Source organism: Diadema antillarum, unplaced genomic scaffold (assembly GCF_040938485.1).
Source record: "Diadema antillarum isolate AM-2024a unplaced genomic scaffold, OU_Dant_1.0 seq00001559_RagTag, whole genome shotgun sequence".
Taxonomy (NCBI): domain Eukaryota; kingdom Metazoa; phylum Echinodermata; class Echinoidea; order Diadematoida; family Diadematidae; genus Diadema; species Diadema antillarum.
In genome coordinates this window covers 147663-173473 of record NW_027272285.1, presented here as the reverse complement: position 1 = coordinate 173473, position 25811 = coordinate 147663, and the positions used below count along the sequence as shown (strand labels likewise).

Sequence of the window (25811 nt, the reverse complement as noted above, 5' to 3'; positions counted from 1 at the left end):
CGTGCCCATTAATGTATGCATCTCATATCTTGGGCAAGTGTTACAGGATCACCACAAATCTATTGTGATGTATCTGTGATAAAAGCTGGCATCAACAGAAATCGCATCAAAAATTTCTTCTCGAAACTTTTGCAATGCATTTGCTGAATGGGGCAACTCACTTTGAAGCCAACTGTGCAGACTTCTTGAGGAAAATGCAATGAAGGAAAAAATGGCTTAAAATTTGTAAATTTTCTTTGTAAACTAAATCATGTTAAATTTACAAGACTTTAAATGTGCAATTAAAGTCCATATGAAGAAAACACTCTGTACAAAGTCCATATTTTAGAAAATCAGATTTCTTCTCTTAATTTTACCCTCTCTCTCCCTCTCTCTCTCCCTCTTTCTCTTCCTTTATCTCTCTCTTGCAATATCTGTACTTTAAAAGAGATGGTGTTGTTTTGGTTGAGATGGGGCTCCAGGGTTTTGTTTTGTTTTGTTTTGTTTTTTGGGGGGTGGGGTAAGGCAGTGGGAAACTACTCGTGAAATATGAAAGAGCATAAATTTCCAAAAGGAAATAAAAGTTTATGACATGAAAATCGGTTTTGAAATGGCTGAAAAACAAAACGGTCCTAATAAAAGGTGGGACCCATCTTTTATTAGGATCACTTTGTTTCTGGATATCTCTGCCATTTCAAAAGTGATTTTCATGAGAAAAAAAAACTCTCAGAATTCTTTAGAATTATATGCTCTTTCATACTTCGTAAGAGGTTTCTCATTATCTTAAAAAAAAAACCTGAAATCCATTTCAACCAAACTATACCATCCCTTCAATCCATCTCTAGTTTCTTTTTGTTCATTGTCTTTCCAGCCTATCCCTTTAATCTATCTCTCTAGTTTCTTTCTCTTCATTCTCTTTCCAGCCTATCATTTGTTCTAACATCATCCTCCCGTGATTGTCTAAAACTCTACACACATCTAAACTTGTACAATGCTGTTTTTGATGGCTCATGCATGTAGCCAGGGGTGACCGTTTAAAGGCGTAATGCTGAGACTGCCTTGGTCAAAAGCAATTAAAACGTCAGCAGTGAACGCTTACTGTTTGGATCTCCACATGACAAATATACCATCTACGGGGAGACTATAAAAGCAATATTTTGCAGCTGATGCAATTAATTTGCTCAGCTGACAAGGGGCTTGAAGAATAACCCTTGGATCTTTCCAACGAAATCTCACGGGGATGTGCTCGAAAATTAATGGCCATCTGTCTCTTTGCTCAACATCTGTATAGGAAGGTAGCACAAGTGTATACACTATTTGCAGTTTTGTGGAAGTTGAGAGAGTAACAAAATGACATGCCCCACACTTTCCATCATTCTTCACCGACTATTCCCTCCTACTTTATCGCCTCACTTAAGATTAAAAATCAACCAGGGTTCTCATCGCAGTTGTTTTTTCACCATTAACATGACATTTATGAGTGAAAGGTTTAAACCCATGTTTTGGATTTCTTTGGGTATTTGAGTGTATCCTGTCCCGTCAGGTAAGTAGGACGATCGAGAACCTGAATCCATGAATTTTAAAACAAAGCACCTCTTTGAATATTTCCTTAAAATCTATACAGCAACAAGTACTTTCAATTACATGAGTGCAGTCAGTGTGCATTGAACTTTATACTCCTCTATTACAATAAAGCTTGTGTCTAAGTAGCACCTCTCCTTTACTTTTTTTTTTTTTTTTTGGGGGGGGGGGTCGATTTGTTTGCATTTTCTCTTTATAATTTACGGTGGTAGTCTTGTCCCAGCCTCATTCTTTTTCTCACAAGTGTGTCAATTGGGCATATCATAGACAATATTTATATGACTCCCTAGCACAGCCTGGAATGTACACTTGTACTCTCTCTCTCTCTCTCAGCAGCGGATTATCAATGACCAACATTTTGATCACGAATATCTCTATCACCAAGAGCCAGTTGCAGGTTTCGTCCTGGCTAAACAGTAGCAAAAACAAAACAAAAGAAAGACATTTGATTGTAAAGCTCAGACAGTCACATTGATTAATGGCCGATTTCATATTTTTCCTATCTGTACTGCCCATAGCAGCGATTTATCTAATGCACAATTATACCAACAAGTTACGAGAAAGATTACTTTAACAGTCTCTCATTAGTTGGGAAATAAAACAAATATATAGGCACTACTTTCCACCAAATGATCACTTGCATTCTAAATATCAAGGATATATGTGTATATCTTCTTCTTTGATAGCATGAAATGAATGTCATTCTAAGCACATAATTCACAGGCATATAGAGTAAGTCATGCCTCATAAAATGCCTCATTGCCAAATGAAATTAGTCTCCATTCATAGATGGCAACTCAACCAGAAAGTTAAAGAATTATGAAAGGATGATTGATTTGATGATCTTAATGACCATGCTTATATATTTTTAACCAGTTGTAAGTGCATTTGATGAATTTGTTAATGGCATTGGCTTAGAATAAATCTTGAAAGCACTAGTGCAATGTTTTCTTTGCAGAGTGTATTAAAGAGTCAGTTTAGGTATCCATATGCTTTCAAGTACATATTGGTGAATTTCTCTTTGCTCTCATGGTCTGTATTGTGAGACCACAGGGAATTTTTGGCTAAATTTTAATTGTTAAACGCTGTTTTTCAGCTATCATGAAAATAAGTCTTTGCTCTGTCTGCAAGCCGCTGATGTACATCCAACTCCAGCATTTATATTACATGAAATTCAATGCAGCCTATGCACAGAGTGAACTGATTGGCATCAACCTCCAATGTCTTATGCTGTTCTCTTTTGTTTGTTTTAATCAGTCCAGGATCGCTTTGCCTCAAATGCAAGATACAACAGGCTTAGCCATGCAACAGGCATTCCTTCAGTCTCGTCTACGGTATGTACTTGAATTTCTTTGATTTACTGTATATGCCACACATGAGACCTAGCTGGTTAATTCATGATAGCAGAAAACAGTATTAAAGGGAGAAATGTATGCTTGCATGTCTCATGTATATAAGGATCTGAGTTGATATTTTCATGTGTTTTTAAATTTGCGCCTAGCACCCAACTCGCAAAATTCACAAAACTCACCAAAACAAAAACCTCTTGAAATATAAATATGCCGTTTACTGTAACCCTCTATGTGGTTTGAGTGCCTGTCAGCACAGAAAACCCTATAGCATGGTGCACCCCGTCCAAAGTGTCTGGTACAGAAAGGGTTAATTAACAGACCGTCCATCACCCCCTCCCCTCACAAAAAGAAAAATCTTGCAACCTATGATGCGTCCCATAATACCACTCCAATAGGTCATCTACAAAAGGTATACCAGTAATATATTCCATACTTTAACATCTTCTCCCAGTCCCCCCCCCCCCTTCTCCAAAACTTAAGTATTAATAAATAATGGGTAGAAGTAACAAAACATGTCAACTTAATAGAGAAATTAATTGCTGAGAAAATGAAGAAGTGCTAAGGTCTTCCACACAATCCCATGATACAGTACAATTCCTGGGGGACAAGCTGATATACACTATGGGTGGATATCTCTCCTTAATGCTATATGTCTCCTGTAAGCAGGGAAGAAATCCAGGCTCATCTCTATCTTCATGGTTTTGTTACCTAATTAAGGCTAGTTGTTTTCCTTTAAATTGCAGGTAATATTTCTCATCTAAATGAGCACTTGCAAGAATAACACACCTAATATGCAGCAGGCCACTGCCTGCCTCATACTGGCCAGATTCTGTCACAAGAGGGCAGCATGCCACTGCCCGCTACCTGTACACATGGACTATCATTAGTTCAATTCCAGAATGTTTTGCTCAAATCAAATGAAAGCGGCGCAGGTTTCTGTGAAAAAGGCCTGTTCATCATCCCCAGCCTTCCCAAGATTCAAAACACACTGAGGCTTTCAGTCAAACTTTTTTCTAGTCTGCAGATAAACTGTATGTGTCATATGCCAGGGTTTGACATGAGCTGTGGCTTGGCGGCCTGAGGCCACTTAAAAAAAAAAAAAAAAAAAAAAAAAAAAAAAAGTTGGGCCACCAAACTTTAAAAATGGTTATCTTTTGGTGGCCCGTTTGGACAGCTAAAATTTAAATTAAACTTTGTATACCTTTAATTTTGGGCCACAAATTCATTGATCTTAGTGGCCTAGAGAAGAAAGTTATTGTCCAGCCCTGCATATGCATTGGATTATATATTTCATGAACTTGGACTTGTAAGACAATTTTGCAAGTGGTTGAATCTGCCATCTAGAAACCCATTGCTGGAATGAAAATTATTATCCCTTTTCAGAAAGAAAGTTAGCAATCCATCTTCTCAGAGACAAGAGAGAACAATTACTTTACACTGGGCAGTATTTTCGTATATGTTTAATTTCACAAACATCAGCTGAACACAGCAAAATTTGTAAATGCCAGTCAACTCACAAGATTTGCACACACAAAAAAATACCAAGAAATATACAGTGGGCAGAGAATATTTCATTCTAAAGCTAACCATATAAATAAGAATGAAGAAGAGACTGGCTTCAAGGTGGTATATTAATTTGCAACACTCCATCAACGATGTGGAAAAGTTTGTTTTACGAGCAATTTTGTATTCACGTAATGTCTTGCACAGTTATACATCTTCCTAAAATACCTTCACATTCTCACAGCAGTCATACTTTGTAATGGGGTCCAGGTTAATAGACATCATGTCATGAATTTTTCAGTACATATTTCTTCAATACTCCATTGCAACCACAAGTCCACACTGGCAAATTTGAAGGAAAAAACAGAAGATAATTACAATAATAATAATAATAATAATAATAATAATAATAATAATAATAATAATAATAATAATAATAATAATAATAATAATAATAATAATAATGATAATAATAACAATACATTTAAGACATCATTAAAACAGACCCATCGAATTTCCATGAATTTACTCAGAGAGATATTTAGGGTTCCATATTTCAGACTGAATTATCTACTGTTTACATATCAATGTTTACATATCAATGTTTACATATCAAAAGACATATCCCATATATCACTTCTTCTTGCAAGAAAAGAATAGTTTCATAAACTGGATAGGGGTATTTGTTTAGTTGTTGTTTTGTAAATATACGATCTTCCAGTTGATTCTACATAATAAACATGGTGGTTCATGTACGTATACATTTTGCTTGTTTGCTTGTCTTACAAGTATTTGTTTTTCTATCAAAAAAAATATTCAATGCAAATATGACAATGAAATTTCATGCCATTTTGATGTTGTGAGTAAACAGTTAGCAAGCAATGAATTATCTGAACTTTGTTAACTTCATCATACAAATTCTTAGATACTTTGAACAATATCAAGCCAAATTCACTGTATCTTGCCAATGGACTCGAGGATGATTTCTAAACTTATCATGGCACTTCACTTATCAAACACACATACACACAAACATGCACATACACACACACACACACACACACACACACACACACACACACACACACACACACACACACACACACGTTTGAGACAATAAAAACTGATAATTCAAGGACAATGCTTAAATACACCCAAATTGCTTCTTCTTACTCAATGCAAACTACTGCTAAAACAACATGTCAACTTGCCTAAGGTATAGAGTAGTTCACTATCGAGGATGAAATATCTAACTATCAAGCATAAAATATTTCGCTATCAAGCATAAAATATTTCACTCTTGTGCATATCAAACAATATGAAGTCGATTCTGGTTGTCAAGTGTAATAAATGATGCCATCAAGATGTTGTTCTTTTGTGTCTTTGATTGGATAACAACACATCATCATCGTCATCATCATCATCATCACCATCATCACCATCATCATCGTCATCATCGTCATCATCATCATCATCATAAATCATATCAAGCCATCACCTGACACACATAAACATTTGTCATATACACAAACCTAACTTGTCTGGTTGGCAGGCAAAACAAAGGTGATTAACATATAGATCTACGACCAAACTTTTTTTCTTTCTTTTTTTTTCTTATTCTTTTCATTGTAGCTGACTAGATTTAAGGTATGAATAGATCCAGAGTAATAACACATAATTCTCTTCATGCCAATTTCTTTTTCTCCAAACTGCATGATGTTGAATCAGCATTTACAGTATTCACAGACAGGCTCAGCTCAAAACACTTTTATCCTTTCAGCAGCATAAAGAACAACTACATAACAGATGAAACTTGGCAGAGTATACAGTGCTTTATTGAGAATGCTTCTATACATTAAAACAAGAGAAAGGAGATAGAATCACAAGAAAAACTGACTGCCTGCATGCTGCCCCCCCCCCCCCAACATGGCCAAAAAAAAAAGGAAAAGAAAAGAGTCTAAGGGAGCAAAGATTAAAAAAAAGACATGTTGATAGTGACAGCCATAGAGAAATGTTGGTGTACATACACTGCAGCATAAAAGCATGAGTGAGTTGCACACTTATCTCTATACAACACATTAATCTACCAATAAAATAACAAAAGCTGATGATAATGACAATAATAAAAATGAAATAAAATAATAATCATAATTATAATCATAATCATAATCATAAAAACAACTACAATAACAGCAATATCAAAGTCAAAAAAGATTGACCAATATGTTCTTAGAGGACCCATTCATTACAGCCACTTTCGTGATCAATAGACAAACCCCCTACCACTGCATATGTGAGAATACTGCCCTCTAGTGACAATAACCTCACTAGTAATGTGTTTCTGATGTGCATGATGTCTTGACAATTCTTTTCACTTTTGTAAATAATTTGCCACCTAGCTGTGTACACACCAGACAAAAAACAAACGAACAAACAAAACTCTTTATAAAAGATGAGCTTCACATTCAGATACTTTTAAGCTAATTCGCTGAACTTCATACCTTCCAAGTTCAGAGGGGGTAGAGCACCTCTTCATGACAAATCAAGACAAAACAAGACAAAAAACAACAAATAGGTTCCCAAAGGCCAAACAGCACATGCTCTCACTTTAAAGTACACACGTTTTGTAGATTAGCACAGAAGAATGCAGGTGTGCCGAGTGTGGGAAAATGCTACCAGCTTGCAGATGAAGCTGACTTCGTATTGGAAATCACCTTTCTCAACTGCAGCTACACGTAACTAGCTGTTATGAAACCGCCAAGCTCATATTTTTTTACCTCTCCCCTTTTTTCAATTCTAGTCACAGCATCTGGACATGTCCGTTGCATTTCCAGACTTACAACATTCACTCATGTTATCATGTTTTGCATTCTTCTCGCAGAAACACGCTATAAGATCTACGAGTGTTGAAATACATGTCCAAATATTTTGCTGAAGTAAAATCATTCCGTACAATGTAGTGATGGTACTTGACTCAGATATTCACAACAAGAATGTTAATGGTAACTGAGAGGAAAAAACCAAACAAAAGTAACAAAGCATAGACTTGGTTGACAAACACACAAAATCATACATGATTCTACAGCAAGTGAAAGGGTGAGTCTAAGTCACTCCTTTGCTGTGTTCATTAGATAGCGCATTTATACGAAAATACTCCAAACGTGACAATGCACCGAGACGTGACAGCGTGTGTGTGATTGGTAAAGGCTGCCTTTCCAAATGTGACAGCTTCGACTGCTCCCGAAACTAAGTGTTTATCGATAGTGACCCTCTCGTCTCGTGAGCTTTGCGATTAACATTCATTGGTTACAAAGCAAAGGACAACAGATGTGATGCACTTGAAGGTAGTCATACCTGTACTCAGTCAGGAGCTGCTCATAGGACAACTTACGTCAATCAAACTTGCTTCGCACCATTCAAGTCTGTTCAAGCATCTAAATACGTCTGTGGCTTTGTTCATGTCCTGGTAAAGTTGACCAATGAAACTGAAGGAACTGACCTATAAGAGGTCGGCTCCAACATCACATTATCCAATCAAACTTCTTTGTCGAGATACGACAGTGATTAAGGCTCCGACGGATGGAAAAGAAGCCACATCTGTGGTGAAATATTTCAAATGACGCATATCACTAGCCCTTGTTTCTTTTATCTCTATGGAGGAAGGTGTCCTTGAAATGCGGTTAATTACGTGGGTAGCAAAGAATTACTTCAGACACTGTAATGTCGGTTCTTGAGAGCAGAAGACAGGTATGAGGTTTTGTTGTTGTTGTTTTTTCTGGTCCAGAGTACACACCTGAAGGACAAAACCCTACTGACTGTTTTGTCTCGCTTTGTTTTTACTGGTAGGACAAATTTCTTTCTTTCTTTCTTCTGTCGCAAACGTGGGATTAAAAAAAAAAAAAAAATTACACAACAATTTAACGGATCAGATGAACAACAGAAAAAACACAGAAAACAGTGAAACAAAAACACAGTGGCCATGACCCATTGATCACAAACACATCTCTGACTTTAAAAAGAGAGTAACAATAATGTATAACAATTCACGATTCCAAGTATTCCAATGCACATTTATTTCATTCCTTTTCTGCAAATTGGTATTTTCTCTCCACGTTTTAGAGACTGGAAATTATTTGTTTGTTTGTTTGTTTTTTACTTTACTTTGCTCATTGCAAGTCAAGCACATACATTTTAACCTTATTTACAACAATACCAAAAGAAATACAAATCTACAGCTACAGTACTGCTTTTAAACTGTGACCAGGTAGACACTATAATTTTGCTTGCACGCTCTTCATTGTCATGACAACACACTTTTCTTCTTTCTTTGACATTTTGCTTTTCCTACAGTGCCCAAACACAGTTTACAGCGCACATAGCAGTACGGACAGAAGTCTCCTTCATAAGGTAAGAAGTTAATGAAATTCCTGTCTCATTTTCCAAGGCAAGAAATCATGTTCTATAGAAAGACTGCACTCGCTTTTCTGATGAGGGCCTAACAATCTCCTTTGCTGTTTTACTGACAAGGGGCTCCTGACTCTAGATGTCAACACAACTACTACCTTTTTCAGACAAGATAATTGCGAAAATGCCATATCTGTGCCATATGACGTACATTTCATTTTTGTTCAATGTTGAGCAAAAGTGGTACAATGTATCGACACTGCAGATGCAGTGACAGCTGTAAAGATCCTCTTCAGAGACGGTGTGGCACAGGGCTAAACATTAGTGGTGGCCCGGGGCCACTAAAAAATTGATGTCACGCCACCAAATTTTTTCCAAAAAGGCTATCTTTTGGGGGCCCGATTGGGCAACTACTTAAGATTCAAAATGGATTGTCATGTTTCTGTTTATTTCAGGCCACTAAATTTCTTTTTGGGGCCACCAAAACTTCAGATTCAAAGATTTTAGGAGCCCAAATGGGCTTCCAGAGAAAAAAGTCAGTGTCTAGCCTTGGCAAAACATCTCCATAGTTCCTTTCTTCTTGTCAATCTTCAACATTCTCTCCTTTGGCAACGAACCCCCCCCCCCCCCCCCCTCTTTTTCGTTTTTCCTCTCTCTTTTTATCTGTGCCAATCTGACCTTATCTCCTACTTCTCTACATATTTGCCATCTTCTTCTCTTTTTTATCGCTTGGCTGTATTTATTTAGCTTTTTATTTTCTTTGTATTTAACTGTGCCAATTTCTGTATTTCTCCTTTTCTTTTTTATATCCACTAATATATCATATGTGCCTTGTTATACCTAACCTGATTTCTTCGGTGTATTCTCACTCTGCATATCCTCCTTGTAAATCTATTTCATCATTATCTGCCTTGCCATATCACTTTATTTAGTCGCAGCACTGAGCATACAAGTCACTTGTCCCCCCCCCCCCCCGCCCATATCTTTATGCGAACCATTTTCATGTGCGAGACCTACCAACAACAACAAAAAAAAGAATGTAGAGTGAATAACGATCACGCAACTAATCTGTAGCTGCTGAGTAACACTGTTTAGTGGTTTCATCCTGTCATCGCTGATATCACATAGTAACCACACACACACACAAACACACACACACACATGAACACAAAAATATGCACATACCATCCTTCTAAATGTACACATGTATACGTACACATATATACATACATAGAGGTATAAGTCTATGTAGATGTATAAATGGGTAGAGGTAAAGAGGCGTGTGTATTTAACTTTCATTTGTTGACTTTGCAGGAGATCAAGAACAGTTCAATTCATATTCCTGTGTCATTCAGCTTACCACTCTTATTGGAACATACGTACAAGACATGCTTTTTTTTTTTGCCTTTTAAAGACGTAGTAGCGTGCGGATACCATGGGGTAGGTAGGAAGCCTGGCCCAGCTCAAATATATTTGAGAATACCCACAGCAAATTGTGCACAGTTCTATCACTGATCTCTGTGTGAGTACACACACAACAAGCACAGAATTTTGACTGGAGTTGACCGCTACCGATGAGTGTAGGCTTCGAGGCACATATATGCTGACAGGCGATATTCATGGTTTTAGAATGTATCCCGGTGGTCAGTGTGTCACCAAGCTACTGGGTATCAAATAAATACACTTGTAGGTTTACCTCTTGTGCATATACATATAAATGTTATAATCTCGTCATAAGAAACAAGAGAGAGAAAACACCTTTAGCAAAAAAACAAACAAACATGATAATAATAATAATAATAACAAATGATGAATTACAATAATAAAAAGAACAATGATCAGAATTAGTCAAAGAGACGAAAGGAGGCAACATACCTGATTTCCTGGCATTCTAACTGGCCCTCTTGGTCCACCGGGGTACCTTGGTGACATGAAAGGCTGCAGAGAGAAGTCAAGGATGGATGGATGGATAGATAGATATATAGATAGATAGATAGATAGATAGATAGATAGATAGATAGATAGAGAGATAGATAGAGAGATAGATAGATAGATAGATGGATAGATAGATAGATAGATAAACAGGCAGAGATAGATAGATGGATAGATAGATGGATAGATAAACAGGCAGAGATAGATAGATGGATAGATAGTTGGATAGATAAATAGTTGGACAGATAGACAGCGATTGATTGATAGAGAGACAGACACAGAGGGAGAGAGAACAAAGAGAAACATTTGATACCTATCAATAATGAGCACGGGCTAACAATCTTAAGTAGCTAATTATCCATAAACATCAAAAGAGAAAGTTTTGTTTCCTGCTACAAAAGTATCTTCTTAGAAGCAAAACTCTATTTTTTCCTGTAACATCACATTGACAACAATTGGACATGGGTCAAATGATCAGAAACTGCTCAACAAATGTTGCTTGGCAAAATGTGTTAAACATGGAAAAATGAAACCACTTTCTGTCTTATGTGTGGCCAACACAACAACCATCACAGCTTTACTTTCGAATGTGACATGACTCCTTGTCAAACAACTTGGTGTTCTAACTTTTTCAATATTTTTTTAAAAAATAGCATTCATGTTATTGGCAATTTCCCTACCACTGCATGGACTGAAACTAGTAAATGATACATCAGTCTTGAACAAAGATAGCTTCCCCCCCCCCCCCCAAAAAAAAAAAAAAAAAAAAATGGTCTTATAAAGAGAATGTTGATTTCCAAGGGCACTATGCATACATTTGTAATGGGCCATCTTGGAGAAAATGGCTGATAGTTCGGAAACCACGCTATATTGCAAATGAAATGTTTTTCACAAGAATTGTGAAGCATATTTCATTTTTCATCTCCCTGCCTACAGTATAAATACCATTCACTACTAGCAACAACAACAAAAGAATAGTCGAAGCTTCATGTGCACACATGTTGCGAGCGCTGAATGATTATTTGTGTGCTAGGGAGGTTGGCAAGTATTTTCCCATCTTCTAACAAACTTGATCATGAAATCAAAGTGCACTAAGTCTTCTGTACAGGTGTTTAGAGAGATACGCTATGACTGTAACAAAAAAACGTTGGGGTAAGATGCTGTTCTTTCTTGGCAGATAAGACAAACACACAATATAGGAAGGAAACTGCGGAAAGTGCACTCTGAAAATGTGACAATAAAGCCGGTAAACTGGAGAACTGCGTGCAACAATCGATAGCAATATTGCAGGGCATTCGGGCAAGTGTCCTACACATTCAACAGGCAAGTTGTACCCATTCATCCTACTTGTCCTAAAGTGAGTTTTAGTTGCCCCTGGGTAAATGGGCATGTGGGATTGTAGCACCTTGGTATTGTGCATTTTATAAACAAGACAAAGCCTTAGAGGGAAGCATATTATATGTAAGATATTCATGATCATCTGCTGTAATATATCAGTGAGGAATACAAATGGTTTCTTCATTTTTGTCGGTTTCTACAAATGTAGAACTTTGTAGGAATATTGCCCAGTAAATATTCCGCTCTCTATCACAGTCTGATTGACGTCTAGAGAAAAATTTATCATTCACTAAAGCTCATCAGTCGCTGTCACTACATCATTCAATTACTCCACCGACTCCCGTGTGTGGCCGCATCCCATCGCATCAATACACGGCTGGTCAGGTTCCCATGCGCCAAGGGTTAACAATGTCATCATCAGCTTATCCATACATTACAGCCGGAAGCAATGGCTATAGCATCCCCATGACTCAGGAATTCATATCCAGGCAACTCTGACACGCTATGACCCCACGGTGTGTATAATTCGAAGGTAGGTCACATCAAGCCATGCTCTCCACAATTTTCAAAGCAGGAAGTGAAACATAAATCAGTCGACCAACTTTCACGCAAAGTCTGGCCTAGCTTTTTCATTCCTTTATAACTACATGTTTCCTTTCAGTTGAGGAACAATTATACTCTAAATGCTCGAATTGTTTTGTTTTTTATTACAACACCCAGTTTCTGGCGTGTCTCTCTCAGATATCAAATCTTATACAAAGTAACCTCAAAGGTGCTAGGTACAAGACGGATCAAAACCACCTCTAGTCATTTCAAGAGAAAGTACCACCACCATATCTTGTTGTTGGTACTGCTTGTTTGAGATGGGGGGGGGGGGGGGGGGAGGAGATGCAGGGTATGTACTGTAAAACATGATATATTCGCGGCAAAAATTTTCCCGAATTGGAGCCGACAGCCTTTTTCGTGGCATGAAATTTTCGCGAATTGCCACTGGCGTTTAATGCATATTGTGTAGACAAGAAATTTCGCATGCATTTTAATTTCGCGAATCTTGGCGCTCCCGAAATTCGCCAAATTAAAATGCACGCGAACATTCCTCGTTTTACAATATGTACATGTACTCATGTGCATATGTAAAGAGCACAGGACTGACACTGGAGGATCCGTTTTTAATTTGGATCTGACTACAAAACAGGACTTTTAAATTAGACACTAGTTGCAATCAATCACAAAGCCTTCTCTTACTGACAGTTCACTTTGCACTATTCGGAAACTGGTGCAATTCCGTAGCATGGCACAGCAACAGCCCAATAGCCTCTTTCTGGGATTTTTTTTCCCCTTTCTTTCTTTTTTTTTCTAAACAACCAAATGATTCTCCTCCAATTAGAAAATTATCTGGTTTCCGACACAAGTGACTCAGTATATGTGAGAATGGGTTGACCTTGTTCTTCCAGCATCCAGCAAAGGAGCGAAGGACGCTGCCGAATATCAGCATCAGTAAACTGTGTGTTCCGTCTCTCGGTGCATCACTGGGACTAAAGATATGGCGACAAGTCATCATTTTCTTCCAGGGGACAGAGTTGAGTGCCCATCTCCGACAAAGTATAGCAACTGTGCCGCCCCATCTGTGTTGCGGGTTGAATTCCTTTATTGAATTTACGGGAACTATTGATCATATCCTCCCGCCAAACACCCTCCCAAGCCCGACACTCTCCCAGATTCTTGGGACAGGGATGCAACGAGAAGGCAGAGATCTTACGTACGTCTGCCACATGCCACCAATCGGTGGTACTCCGGAGACGAACGCCACAATTATCTCATTAATGAAGGTTGGGGAGTCGTCTGCGATTTGGTGGTGGGAGTGGAGGTGTTTTTTGCAAGGGGAAGGCAGTTGCGGGGGGGGGGGGGGGGGGGGGGGGGGAGTATCAGAAAGGGAACAACTGTCAAAATACATCAAGGAATTTCCTGAATGACTACCGCAATTTTCCAAGCAAGTCTGTATCTGTAGGTATCTTCCAGAGAACCCACACTTACTCCTGTGCACAGACAGACAGACAGACAGACAGACAAACAGACAGACAAACAGACACACACACACACACACACACAACATTTGCCGTGTAAGATCAATGTCTGCTTGTGAATTCTGCTCTCGCTCTGTTGATCAAGCACACACAAAAAAAAGGCAATTCACATACTTTTGTCTTGCTGAATTTCCTTCTTTTTTTTTATTTCACACACAACAGTGTGGTTTGGAATTACAGCAAATCATCTAAAATATTAATAAGAAAAAAATATCAGTAAGCAGCTTATACCTGTATCAGTAGTCAAAATACATGCACAAACACACACGCACATGTATGCACAACAAGTCTCAAACACAAGATGCAGATAATATACATGGTTTCTGTGGAAATTCCTAAGTCTACCACAATCGCACGTGAAGCATCGTGCCATAATGCTAATCCATTGTTAGCAATGAGCCCCAACAGAAGTTCCAGAAATGTCAAAGAAAGAAATGTCTAGGTCTAGATCTTACAGTTTAGGTCTGTTGTTCCTTCTCCAACTGAGCTTTTGTGCATTGATAAGAACCACTCCCTCCCAACTTTTTCGGGCTGATTGGTTTGTTTTTCTTCTCTCTTCTTTTATTATGTTCTGGCACAGATGTTTTTAAACTTATGTATTTGTCAATGCAGAGGCATTTCATAATTCCATTTCCGTTGTATCTCCAGTGTGCAACAATGTCCTTTGCGACAGAATGATACATTGTTGAACCTTAGAAGGTTTATGAACCTTTCATGACACTGTACTACCAATTTTGGGGGGCCACAAAATAACCAAATGCCAAGAAAATACCTTGGCAAGTCATTGCTATTTACATGAGAAAAAAAAATGGGATTACAGTACATTTAGGAGAACAGCTTGTATTGTTTTGCTCCACTATTTTTCCCACAAGGTACACCTTTGCTCAAAGGCATAATGTGGATTTAAGTGATAAAACCTTTGAGATAAATATGTTCCCCTAAAAAATAAAAAATAAATAAAAAAAATAGAAAACCAAAAAGGTACATACACTTTACCATTTCATCCTTTCAGGATACCATATCATTTCCTGTGTTTTGTGTTGGTCAAGACGGTCAAACTCTTTAGATGACCAGTCGCTAGTTTGACCAGCTCTGTGTAAGAACATGCATTTACAAGCGGAGAAATTCAGCCTTCTTATTTAAACCCCCTCCCCCCCTCCATCTTATTCTAATATGCCATGATATCTGCACTAATTAATGCTTTTCAGGGATTTGGTTGTGAGAAGGGACGTCGCTACATTGAAGGGTGCATCATTGGTAATGCTCTACTTGAACTTTCTGGCAAGTCACATGTTCATTTTATACCACACACAAGCCAGGACTAGCAGCCACACAAACATCTTTCTGGTCACACTGCCTCCCGAAAGACAAGAATGAGCTTGCTCCTACTCGGCGCAATGTCAGCGCAATGTTGCGAGAGCATTTATGAACGTCACACAATGACATCTTTCCCCGACAGATGAAAAGAGAGATAGGCATTGCCAATTACCAACATTGTCCCTGGATAGAGGAAATCATTGCCCTCAACGATAAGACAGATTGAACAATTGATTTCGGGTCTTTTCTTAATTCTTTCTGTTATTTTTTCTATGCCGCCCCTCCCCTAGCCCCCCCCCCCCCCCCCCACACACACACACACTTTTTTTTTTGCTTTTGTTTCTTTTTTTGTTTTTTGTCTAGTACAGAGGGTCTCTTCCGTCTTGGCACCCAGATGCTGTAACCCACTACCCTTCAGGTGATCACGCCAAGACAGACCTGCACTATGCTGGAAGAGGAAGGCTCACAGCTACAAGCCGACACCAAATTGAGTGAATGGGATCAAGGAGTCTAGGTGAGCACTCCCGAGGCTCATTAAACCATATCACTGCATTGACATTGACAACCAAAACTGAAAATCACGACGACAATAATGATAAAAGGGTGTTTCAGTAGCCACGTGCCAGACAGATTGTATCATACATAGTAGGTCACTTGAGCAGATTTGAACAATATTATACCACAATTTATGTGGTCAAATCCACCAGTGCTTCTGGTGCAAATCCAAGATCAAGAACGCTTCACTGTCGGTTCATTTTTTGTTCTTGTGAGTATTATTTTTCCTTATTTTTAGGGGTGGGGGTATAGGGGGTTAGAGAGGGTTATTCCTTCCCAGTTTGTATAAGCTCATAAACATTTTGCTGTCTTGTAGGGGCAAATATTTGATAACGTGTTACATGCTTTGTTGGTTTTTTTTTCTTCTTCTTCTTCTTCTTTCAATTCCAACTCACTATCTTTAGCAATATTGGGAACTGTGCATTAAGGTCAGTCTATAACACAAACAAATGCCTATGTCTGGTTAATCCCTGAATTACATGGACGATGAATGTTAACTGAATAAACATATTACAGGGATGGAGAAAGACAAAAGATATTATGCAAGGTTTATTATATGTCATACATTTCTAGGAATCTTAATTTACAAGAAATTATCACAACAACCCAAGGTCGACAGGTTAGGGCATAATCATTCATTATCATAACACAAATGAATCATGAGGAAAATCAATGGAATGTGCACTTAAAATTCAGGTATATGTGAAGAGTTCGATTTTTAAAAAAAGAAGTTAACTCCATTCTTAAAGGCACTATCCACCACTTGCAGATGACGCATAAACCCAACTTTAGTGCTTCAAAATATTTCTAAAATCTGAGTTAGGTATAGAAACATCCAATGTAAAAATATGAATCAATATCATCAATGTTACTTATATTTAAATATACAAAATATGGACAATAGTTACAACAAAAAATGTTTCTAGACTAAGCCATATACAATTATGGTTTATTGAGAAAAGAGTGAAATCTCCATATATTGTAGGCTTTCTTGCAATTTTTCTTAATGGTAGGATGTTTTGTGATGTAAATGACCTACACACATGTACCAAATTTGATATCTCAAAAAAACTTTCAATCGCTGCTCCCAATGGTAAACACGACCTTGCAATTAATATATTTGTGATTAAAACTGCTAAAAACATAGAAAACATTAAGAAAATATGGGATATTCTCAATCATAACTTCATCAATATTTCCTCTTCTGTTACATTATAGAGGTACCACTGGAAAGTTTTAATTTGCTCTATCTGATAAAAGATTTACTTTAAAATGTTTTAAAATGTTTACAAATGGCACTTCGCCCATTTTGCAATCAAATGCTTCATATTTTTCCATCAATTTATACATCTGTGTTTGTGTGTACGTGTTTGTAAAATCACTTCATTATTAAGATGAACAATCAAGAGCACGCACAGAAAGATGAGTGCATCTAGATTTTTACCGCCATGCATTTCTCCCCCCCCCAAAAAAAAAAAAAAGTCTACTGCAAAATCTTCCTGACCACATGCTGTACCTTTCAGTCACCTGTAGACCAGGGAAAATCCCCAAATGCCACTTTCCACCTGCCCACTCTCTGCCCAACATTTGCTACATACGCATATCTAGGTAAAGGAGGCAGTCCCTCGAAGACTTTTGAGAGCTCCCCTGCAAAAATGCACCATCAATCAAAAATTCATTCCATATACGCTCTACCAGACAAGCTTCCAAACCGACCCGCCGGGGGTATAAAAAGCAGGGAGAAAAAGACAGAGAAACAGACAGACTAAGAGTGTGAGAACGAGACACAGAGAAACATAGGCCAAAAAAAAAAAAATGTAGAAAACTGAAATGAGTTGCAACTTTGACTCAATTTGGGACGCCTATCCCCAGGCTAACTCAGTCTAGTTTCCTTTCCTCTTGGAAACGAGTGAGCCTAGCGGGCAAGAGACGAAGGAGTGAAATATTTATACATCCCGCAGACACCTCTCTCTCTCTCTCTCTCTCTCTCTCTCTGAGCTTGGATTCTTGTCCTATTGATTTCTGGCACATTACTCACACTTCTCTGATTCATTTGACGAAAATGACTGCACGAACATACACACACACACACACTGACAAAATGGTTAGAAATATGTATCATGTACATCAACCGACGGCACTTTTCCTTTTCTAAATTGTTCCTTTTTCCATCCTGTTGTTCAGTTTGTACTAGTTTATATATCAATGTTGGAAATAATTCATAATAGTTTATATATCATTGTTGTTATAAATACTGTGCAAAGTAGTAATGGGTTGGAATAAGCATGGCATTTCTAACTGTGCTAACTCCTAAATGCCATGCAAATAAAAACAGAGAGAGAGTCAGCTGTCAAATTCATTCTTCATAGATACGATGTCAGGTGGATTTAGTGTATAAGCTGTTTGCATTATGAGTTTGTTAGTGACTTCTGCTTTTCTGTTACTTTTCTCTGTGCAGTTTGTGTGCATCAGAAGATCCCTGTTTGCAGAGTCAAGTAGCAAGCGGATGAGAGAAGCTAAACATTGTAGGTCAAACGATCAACAGGAACACACAAAGCCACACGCATCCAAACACACACACGCAGATCCTTGCAGGCTAGCCACTCACCATCTCTCACCTCCTACCTCCCTCCCACTAAGGCTGGCCTGGGCTTTCCCACTGCCGTGCCGTCCTCCCACACCAACCGACGACGCTTCGCTGGCGCCCGGGCCCCAGGAAACAACTAACCCTGTTCAGAGGATGTAATTCATTCATGGTGTTTCCCCCGTTGCCACGGTAACACGGCTACACATCACCTAGCAAGGTATGCCGACCTGCACTCATAATCACTCCTGCCGATTGCCCCTGCCTGTAATATCATCTTCCTGATAATCCTGCTAGGCACTACGCAACCTTTCTGACACTCATGCTCATATCTTTTAACATATTGAAGAAGAGAGGAAAAAAAAACTCACAAAAATCAGCAAAATTTAATATTTGTGTCAGTCACTGGCAAGCCAATTATACAACCCATCAGTCATTCCCTGCCCAAAAAAAAAAAATCCACTGGCAGTTGTAACAAATATTTCGTAATTTGCTGGAAAAAAAACAAAAACAGAACCGTGTCTCGTGATGACCTGGGAGGATTCATTTTGCGCAAACGATTTTTACGACGCATGTGAAAAGACATTTTGACTTTCGAAAAGCACTTATCATGAAAGCTTTATCTATCACGGTCCTTTGTTTGTCTGTTTTTAATCTCTGGCCCATATCAGCCTTTTTCCATGCAGAAGGCATCGGTAACACCCATGAATTTCAATAAAGTTCAGTAAACAACTCAAAATTCCCTACATTTAGTATTCATTTGAGTGTTGTGACTGCTTTTTTTTTTCTATTTCCTATATCTTTTATTTTTGTGGTGTTTGTTTTCTCCTAACACTGGAGAGGGGGAAATACCTTTTATGAGAGGAAATCTGTTCCAATTATCGGAATACAAGGATTTGAGTTCTGAGGACTGTTTTTGCCTCATCTTAGCTTGCTATCAGAGAGGATTGCCTTGCAATGCACATTACCACTTCATCACTCCCTCTTTCCCCATTCAGCGCACGGCGCAAACCCAATATTGAATTATTCGTGGCTGCCGTGCGTTATTCACTCCCCGCGCCTAAATTGGATGAGTAAGCGGTGTTGGCGGCACGACGGTGTAACTGGATTTGCGCAGCGAGCGGGCGGCGGGTCACTTATCGCGGGTGTCACATGGTGTCAAAACATTGCACTATCTGCCGAAGCCCAATTCTACTGGGAGAGGGGAGGGGGGTTAATCATGAAACGAGGAAAGATGGAGTTAGAATCCTTGCCTGTTGATCGTTGTCCTAAACAGATCTGTGTTCAAATGGATGTTACCCCAACAATTACACAACCTTTTCATTTACTGGAATTGTTGACTTCCATTGACAGGAAAGTTTTCAGAGACAAAGCATCAGAAGATTTCTGAACAGAGAAATTGTGACAAAAATCATGATACATTAATTAAACATTTCAGTTCTAAATCATGTGAGGAAGAGATATATGGAGTTCTAGATGCCTTGCCTGTTGATTGCTACCATCAACTGAATTGTGTTCAGATGAATGTCATCCTAGTAAGCAAAACACACACATACACACTTGCACAAAGAAACACACTACCAGACAAAGATACACACACAAACACATACCACAAACAAATTATTTATACAGCTTTCACAATTATTTGAATTGTTGACTTCTATTCACAGGAAATGGTTCTCAATGACAGGAAATCAAGGGAACTCTAAAAAGTGAAATTGTGACTTGAAAATCATGAACTATATTAATTATTGCACCTCTGTATCTCATTTACATCATAGAATTATGATCCAAGAAGACACTATTGTGGAATAATCACTAAAAAAAAAATTCTGTAAACACTCAGAGAATTGCAAGGGGCAGTTTGATACTGCATTCAAAAAGTGAGGCGGAAATATCACTCGCCATTTAAGGAAGTGATTTCGAGATATCAAGAGTGCATGTATGGAAATTGTTCACCACTGAAGGTCCAGTTTGTTAGGAGAAACCATCAAAACCAATGAAATGCAGAATGATGTTGTAATAATAATCATAAGAACAAGAATTCCCATTATCACATCATATGTGCATATTAAAAAAAAAATCACCATGATTAAAAAATGTTTGACAATAAAAGGCCAAGAATGGTTCTCCACACACAAGAAAATACCGTACTCATAATAGGTCCAACAAACCCATGCATTTATACACTGTGTGTTCATAAACATTTGCACTACACAATTCATCACATTGATTTGCTTTTTTACACAGTCAGGTAGGAGTGAAATTCTTATGTGGCAGTCTAAACTAAAAGTAGCTAATGAATTAGTCAATCTCTTCATTAGAATATCTGACCCCCTCTATAGCTTATCCCCTCCCCCCTCCCCCCCCCCCCCCCCATGCACATACAACCAGTCATAGAGCTCAAAGAATACTCCCACTTTTTAACTAAATCGCACTGGCCTAAAACAGAGCTGATAATGATGATGATGATAATGATGATGATGATGATGATGATGATGATGATAATGATGATGATGATGATGATGATCATAAAGATGACTGTCATCATCACACTGATGAGAGAGATGATATTGATGACGATGGGGATGGTGATGATGATGGCAATATAAAGCAGAGTGCTACATAAGCACTTGCCCCATTGCCCGGGGCAAGTGAAAATCAAATTCGGGCAAGTGTTTTGAACAATGAGAACAAATGCTTGCCCGAATTGGGCAAGCAAAAAAGTTTTGAAGACACCGTTTTTTTACTTATTCCCCCCAACAAACCCACAAAGTTAACCATACAGAAGCCCAGCGATAATGGCTGTTTAGGGATCAATGCAACACATCATTTCAGCAGCTTTCCAACACTTACGTGAAGAAGGCCCAATGCATTTCAACTGCAACACTTAATCGAACCAAGTTTGTTGTGCTGTTTATTCAAATGATAGTGTTTTATTAAGCCCTTGATCTACACATGATTTTCCGTATTATTTCCTTATATTTTGGACTTTCTTTTCGGGCAAGTAAAATTATTATTCGGGCAAGTGTTTCACGGCAAATTTGAAAATCTGCTTGCCCGACCGGGCAAGTGGTAAAATAAAGTTACGTAGCACCCTGTATAAAGCATAACAATGATTCTCGATTATGATCATCATTATCATCAAATTGATAAAAGTGAGAATAAATATCAGTCTGTATCAACAGCAGTGGAATATTATATGCCTACATATCTCATGGATGGTGCATAATAGTTCTAACTCCAAGTCAGCATTACTCTCCAAGTGGTACATAAATACAATCGTAGATCATGACTGTACGTGTAAAGTGACAACTAGATCATGATTGTAAAGTGACAGATGTGACAGCCTAACATGAAAAATCACTCCGTCACATTTCGAGGTGGTCTTCTTCCAACATCCCCATCCCTTCAGTAATTAGCACTAGTGGCAAGTGTCTAAGAGTTTGAGGAGACTATGTCAACATCCCTAATTTGCACTTGTTTCATTACAACTATGAGATTCTGCTTTTAAGCTCCATTGTGCCGGGCAAAACGTCGACTACCTCAAACGAGCAATGCTACTGTCTGCAAATTGCCAGTCAGTTTGAAGCTTCAGCTAACCATCTTCTGATAGTGCCCTCAGCTCAATGAAGAGGGATGGAAAATTGACATTCGAACTCAAGCCAATACTGAAATACGATTTCCAGGAAAAATGCCAGGCGCACTGGTCTACAGATGATGAAATATCAGCCTATGGAGGGGGAATATCTGTCGGTCTGTGCATGTATACACAAAGACCAGAAGGTAATTCATGTGCAGTTGTCCTGTCCTTGCTGTAAATGTTGCAAATATTTCTCAAACATGTTGCCCGTACAGGTCACATATTTTACACATCTCTTACAATTGTTACAAATATCATTGTACAAATGTTCTTGAACACAGTATATTTCTAAAATGCTTTTTTTCTAGGGCCAGGCCTCTCAACCTTTTAGAACTCAAAACCCACTTTGGCTCCTACATTTTTTTCCCCCATGTAGATCAAATATCAACTTTTATTTCATTTTTGGCAGACATCCCGCCCCACGAGTTGAGAAGAAGGTTTTGTTTTTGGGGGGCTTTTTGATGAATATTGACATCTGACATCTAATTTGTTTGTTTGTTTGTTTGTTTGTTTGTTTGTTTGTTTTTTTGTTTGTTTGTTCATCTGGACAAGTTGGAATAACATGCAATAAAATAAGCTGCAGATGCACAACACACCAGCTGGGAGTTCTGAGGTCTATATGTCTGAACTTCACATTGATTGTTTTGGGGTGCTGTTTGGTGCTATGTTGAAGAAATGCTGGTCTCTGGTAAATACACCAATTTGTCACTCAAGCTAAAGTGACTTGAAGAATCACGTCTTGGCAATGTTATACTTAAGGTGCCTTGACATACCGCCCTGGGTAAGTATTTCCATTTTACGAGACACAAGTTTCAGCTCCAGAAGCATTCAAAGTGTGGCTGAGCTCTTGTGTTTGTTTGTTATTTTAATAACCGAACTTGCCCTTGAGTCACATAAAAAAGGCGACTCCCGTTATGACGACTGGCAAGTTTCCTTCTTTATACTGAAATTTGTTAAGCTGAACAGTGAAGTATGTAAAAATATATAGATGGTAATTTGGGGACATTCATTTTTAGTGTGTTGCAAAGGGAATGTGTTCGTTATGTAACGTGAGTGCACTGTATAGCAATCTTGGGACCCAATCTAAAGTCTTTTCTAAAATGCCATGCTGTATGCAATGTGGATTAAGTCTGCAAGGTGCGACTTTTGGGTGCTATTGAATGTGCACTAGAAATTTTTTTTTCAGTTACAAAGACTCCTACACACACTCACAAGTTTGTATGTGAATACATATATATGTGCATCATATTATGTGTGCCTGTGTGTATGTGTGTGCATTATAGTTATATAAATAAATATATACACACACACTTACTCACTCACACACACATCACATGCACATATCATATGTATGATAAGGGAAAAATACACACAAAATGTCATGCTGCACAGTCTATGTACACGAGGTACAAATTTAGGGGTTGAGGACATAAAGCTACTACCCTTGTCCAACCACAATTCTATTCACTTTACTTCCCTCAAGAACCCTTACCATATACCCCCCCCCCCCCCCCCAATTAATACATATGTACATAGTGGAACATGCTTGTTGGTTATGAGCTCTGTACGAGTGTGGAAGGTGCCATTTGTAGTGTAGGTGTTCACAGACCCTTCACTCACCTGGTTTCCGTCCATCATGTTTGGATTATGATGAGGAGATAACTGTTATCGAATGGCAAGATTTAGGAGCAAACAATGAAAAGAAAAGAAAAGCAGAAAAAGCACAAGGTTAGCAACAAAGGTGTGAGAAGCAAAGAGAAATATCTGCTTGAATTTGGAGCTTTATCACCTGTTATTATTTCTATTGCTTTGTTATGACTTGATATCCAAAAGTATCAATGTCAACAATATTATCCTAACACATGACACAGACAACATACTTGTATTTCATGAACATGGCATTTGAAAACATGTTTTTTGTTTTTGATGAAATGGGCTCTATATTCCAACAGTGACGCAACAACTGACGTACTGTTCATTACATGAAAATATGGGGGGAGGGGGGTTAATTAATTTTGGTTGTGTGGATAGATAAAGATAATAAGAAGAAATTTATGTGTTTTGATTCTAACAAACAGCATTTTTTTTTTTTAAGTGTTCTTCCCAATTCAAGGTCTCTATATTGATCAACAGATTTCAGTTCAGGTTAAGAAAGCAAAACAAATTAAAAGAATTCTTGGATCATCAGAAGTAAATCAAAGAAAAATTCATATGAAGGACACTACACAGAAACTAACTTCAACTTTCCCTATTTCAAAAATTCGTCTGTGAAGAAAGACAATGCCTTGAATCATCTATGTATACAGATAACTTTTTAAATCAGTTGAAACAAACAGAAATCTTAGATAATTGCAGAATATAAATGTCTTCTAGAGATAGATGAGGGGAAAATCACTAAACAACGATCAACCCGGGTTAAAATGTGAGGAAAATTGAATTCATGGAGGGATTTAGTTCACTAAATTGCCTGGCAATTAGCAGAATTATAAATGCAGATGTCAGCAGATGGCCACTGTGGTCTTAGCAAACCGTGTAGAAATCATGCTATTATCTACGTGGGCTGCAAGTGCTGGCATTCACACGCGACCTCTCCAACTACTCCTGGAAGCATTTTCATACAGATTTGTCTACTCGTTCTCAAAGACATCGAAAGAGCACTTGACCTAGCAACTCCTGAAGGCTCTGAGAATAATATTTGTTTTGACATATTTCACAGACTGGTGATAGGGAATGTGTTTGTTTTTTTTTCACTGTAAGATAAAGACTTGTAAAATTTCTTTTAATATCTTCATCGTATCGTTGTACTGTTCTAGTACAGTTGTAGAGTTCCCATCTACAGAGGGCAGCACACACACATAAAAAAGTAAACCAAAAGTTTAAGACTTCCAAATTTTCACAGGTTCATCCCATTTTTCTCAAACTCTTGCCAAATGTTTCAATCATCTTTTTATGTTCTATGTACATTATTTAAGTTTGGGGAAACTTCCCATTTAAGGTATTAAAAAAAAATTAGTTAATGCCATCATACAAATAGTCAGAGCACATTAAAGGAACATTTCTACAAACATATCTATATGGTTCTTTGTGATACAAACAGAATATGCTAAAGTGAGAAGCTCTTACAATTCAGTTCAACTATTCTTTTTATTCAAAATTTGATTTGGTAAACTATGAAATCCCTTTTTACAAACAATCTTAATTATTTATCTTATTACTTAATTAACAAATATGGATAATTTTCATAAAAGCTCTTATCTTCACTTGTACACACATAATGCATGTAAATACTGTCACTTGGAAACTACTTTGATACATTAGTTGTCACTATGTCAGGCAAGCCTCCAGCTAGTTTTCTGGCTGCCGGGAATTACCTTTCTTATAAATGTATGCACAAAATTTGAATATGTAAGTAAATCCGTCTATTTCCCTCAAAGGTGTCATGGTGACTGCATGGTCAGCTCAGCTCATTTTGGGTGGCATTCCTAATGCATCTATTTTAAGTCCATATCATTTCTCGATTCTTCATGTTTGTTTTATAA

At 38.0% G+C, this 25811-nt stretch overlaps 1 protein-coding gene across 4 annotated transcripts in view; it reads right to left on the bottom strand.

Annotated features, from left to right (window-relative positions):
- The window catches only part of LOC139710754 (single-stranded DNA-binding protein 3-like), a 176146-nt gene that overhangs the window by 76088 nt on the left and 74247 nt on the right, over positions 1-25811 (bottom strand). For 3 of the 4 annotated variants that reach the window (XM_071622669.1, XM_071622670.1, XM_071622672.1), the window contains exons 6-7: positions 23893-23934; positions 10695-10757 (exon numbers count right to left, since the gene is read on the bottom strand). In XM_071622669.1, coding sequence (XP_071478770.1) covers positions 10695-10757; positions 23893-23934 — 105 coding nt within the window. The remainder of the gene's footprint in view (positions 1-10694; positions 10758-23892; positions 23935-25811) is intronic. The other variant, XM_071622671.1, reaches the window with a different exon arrangement.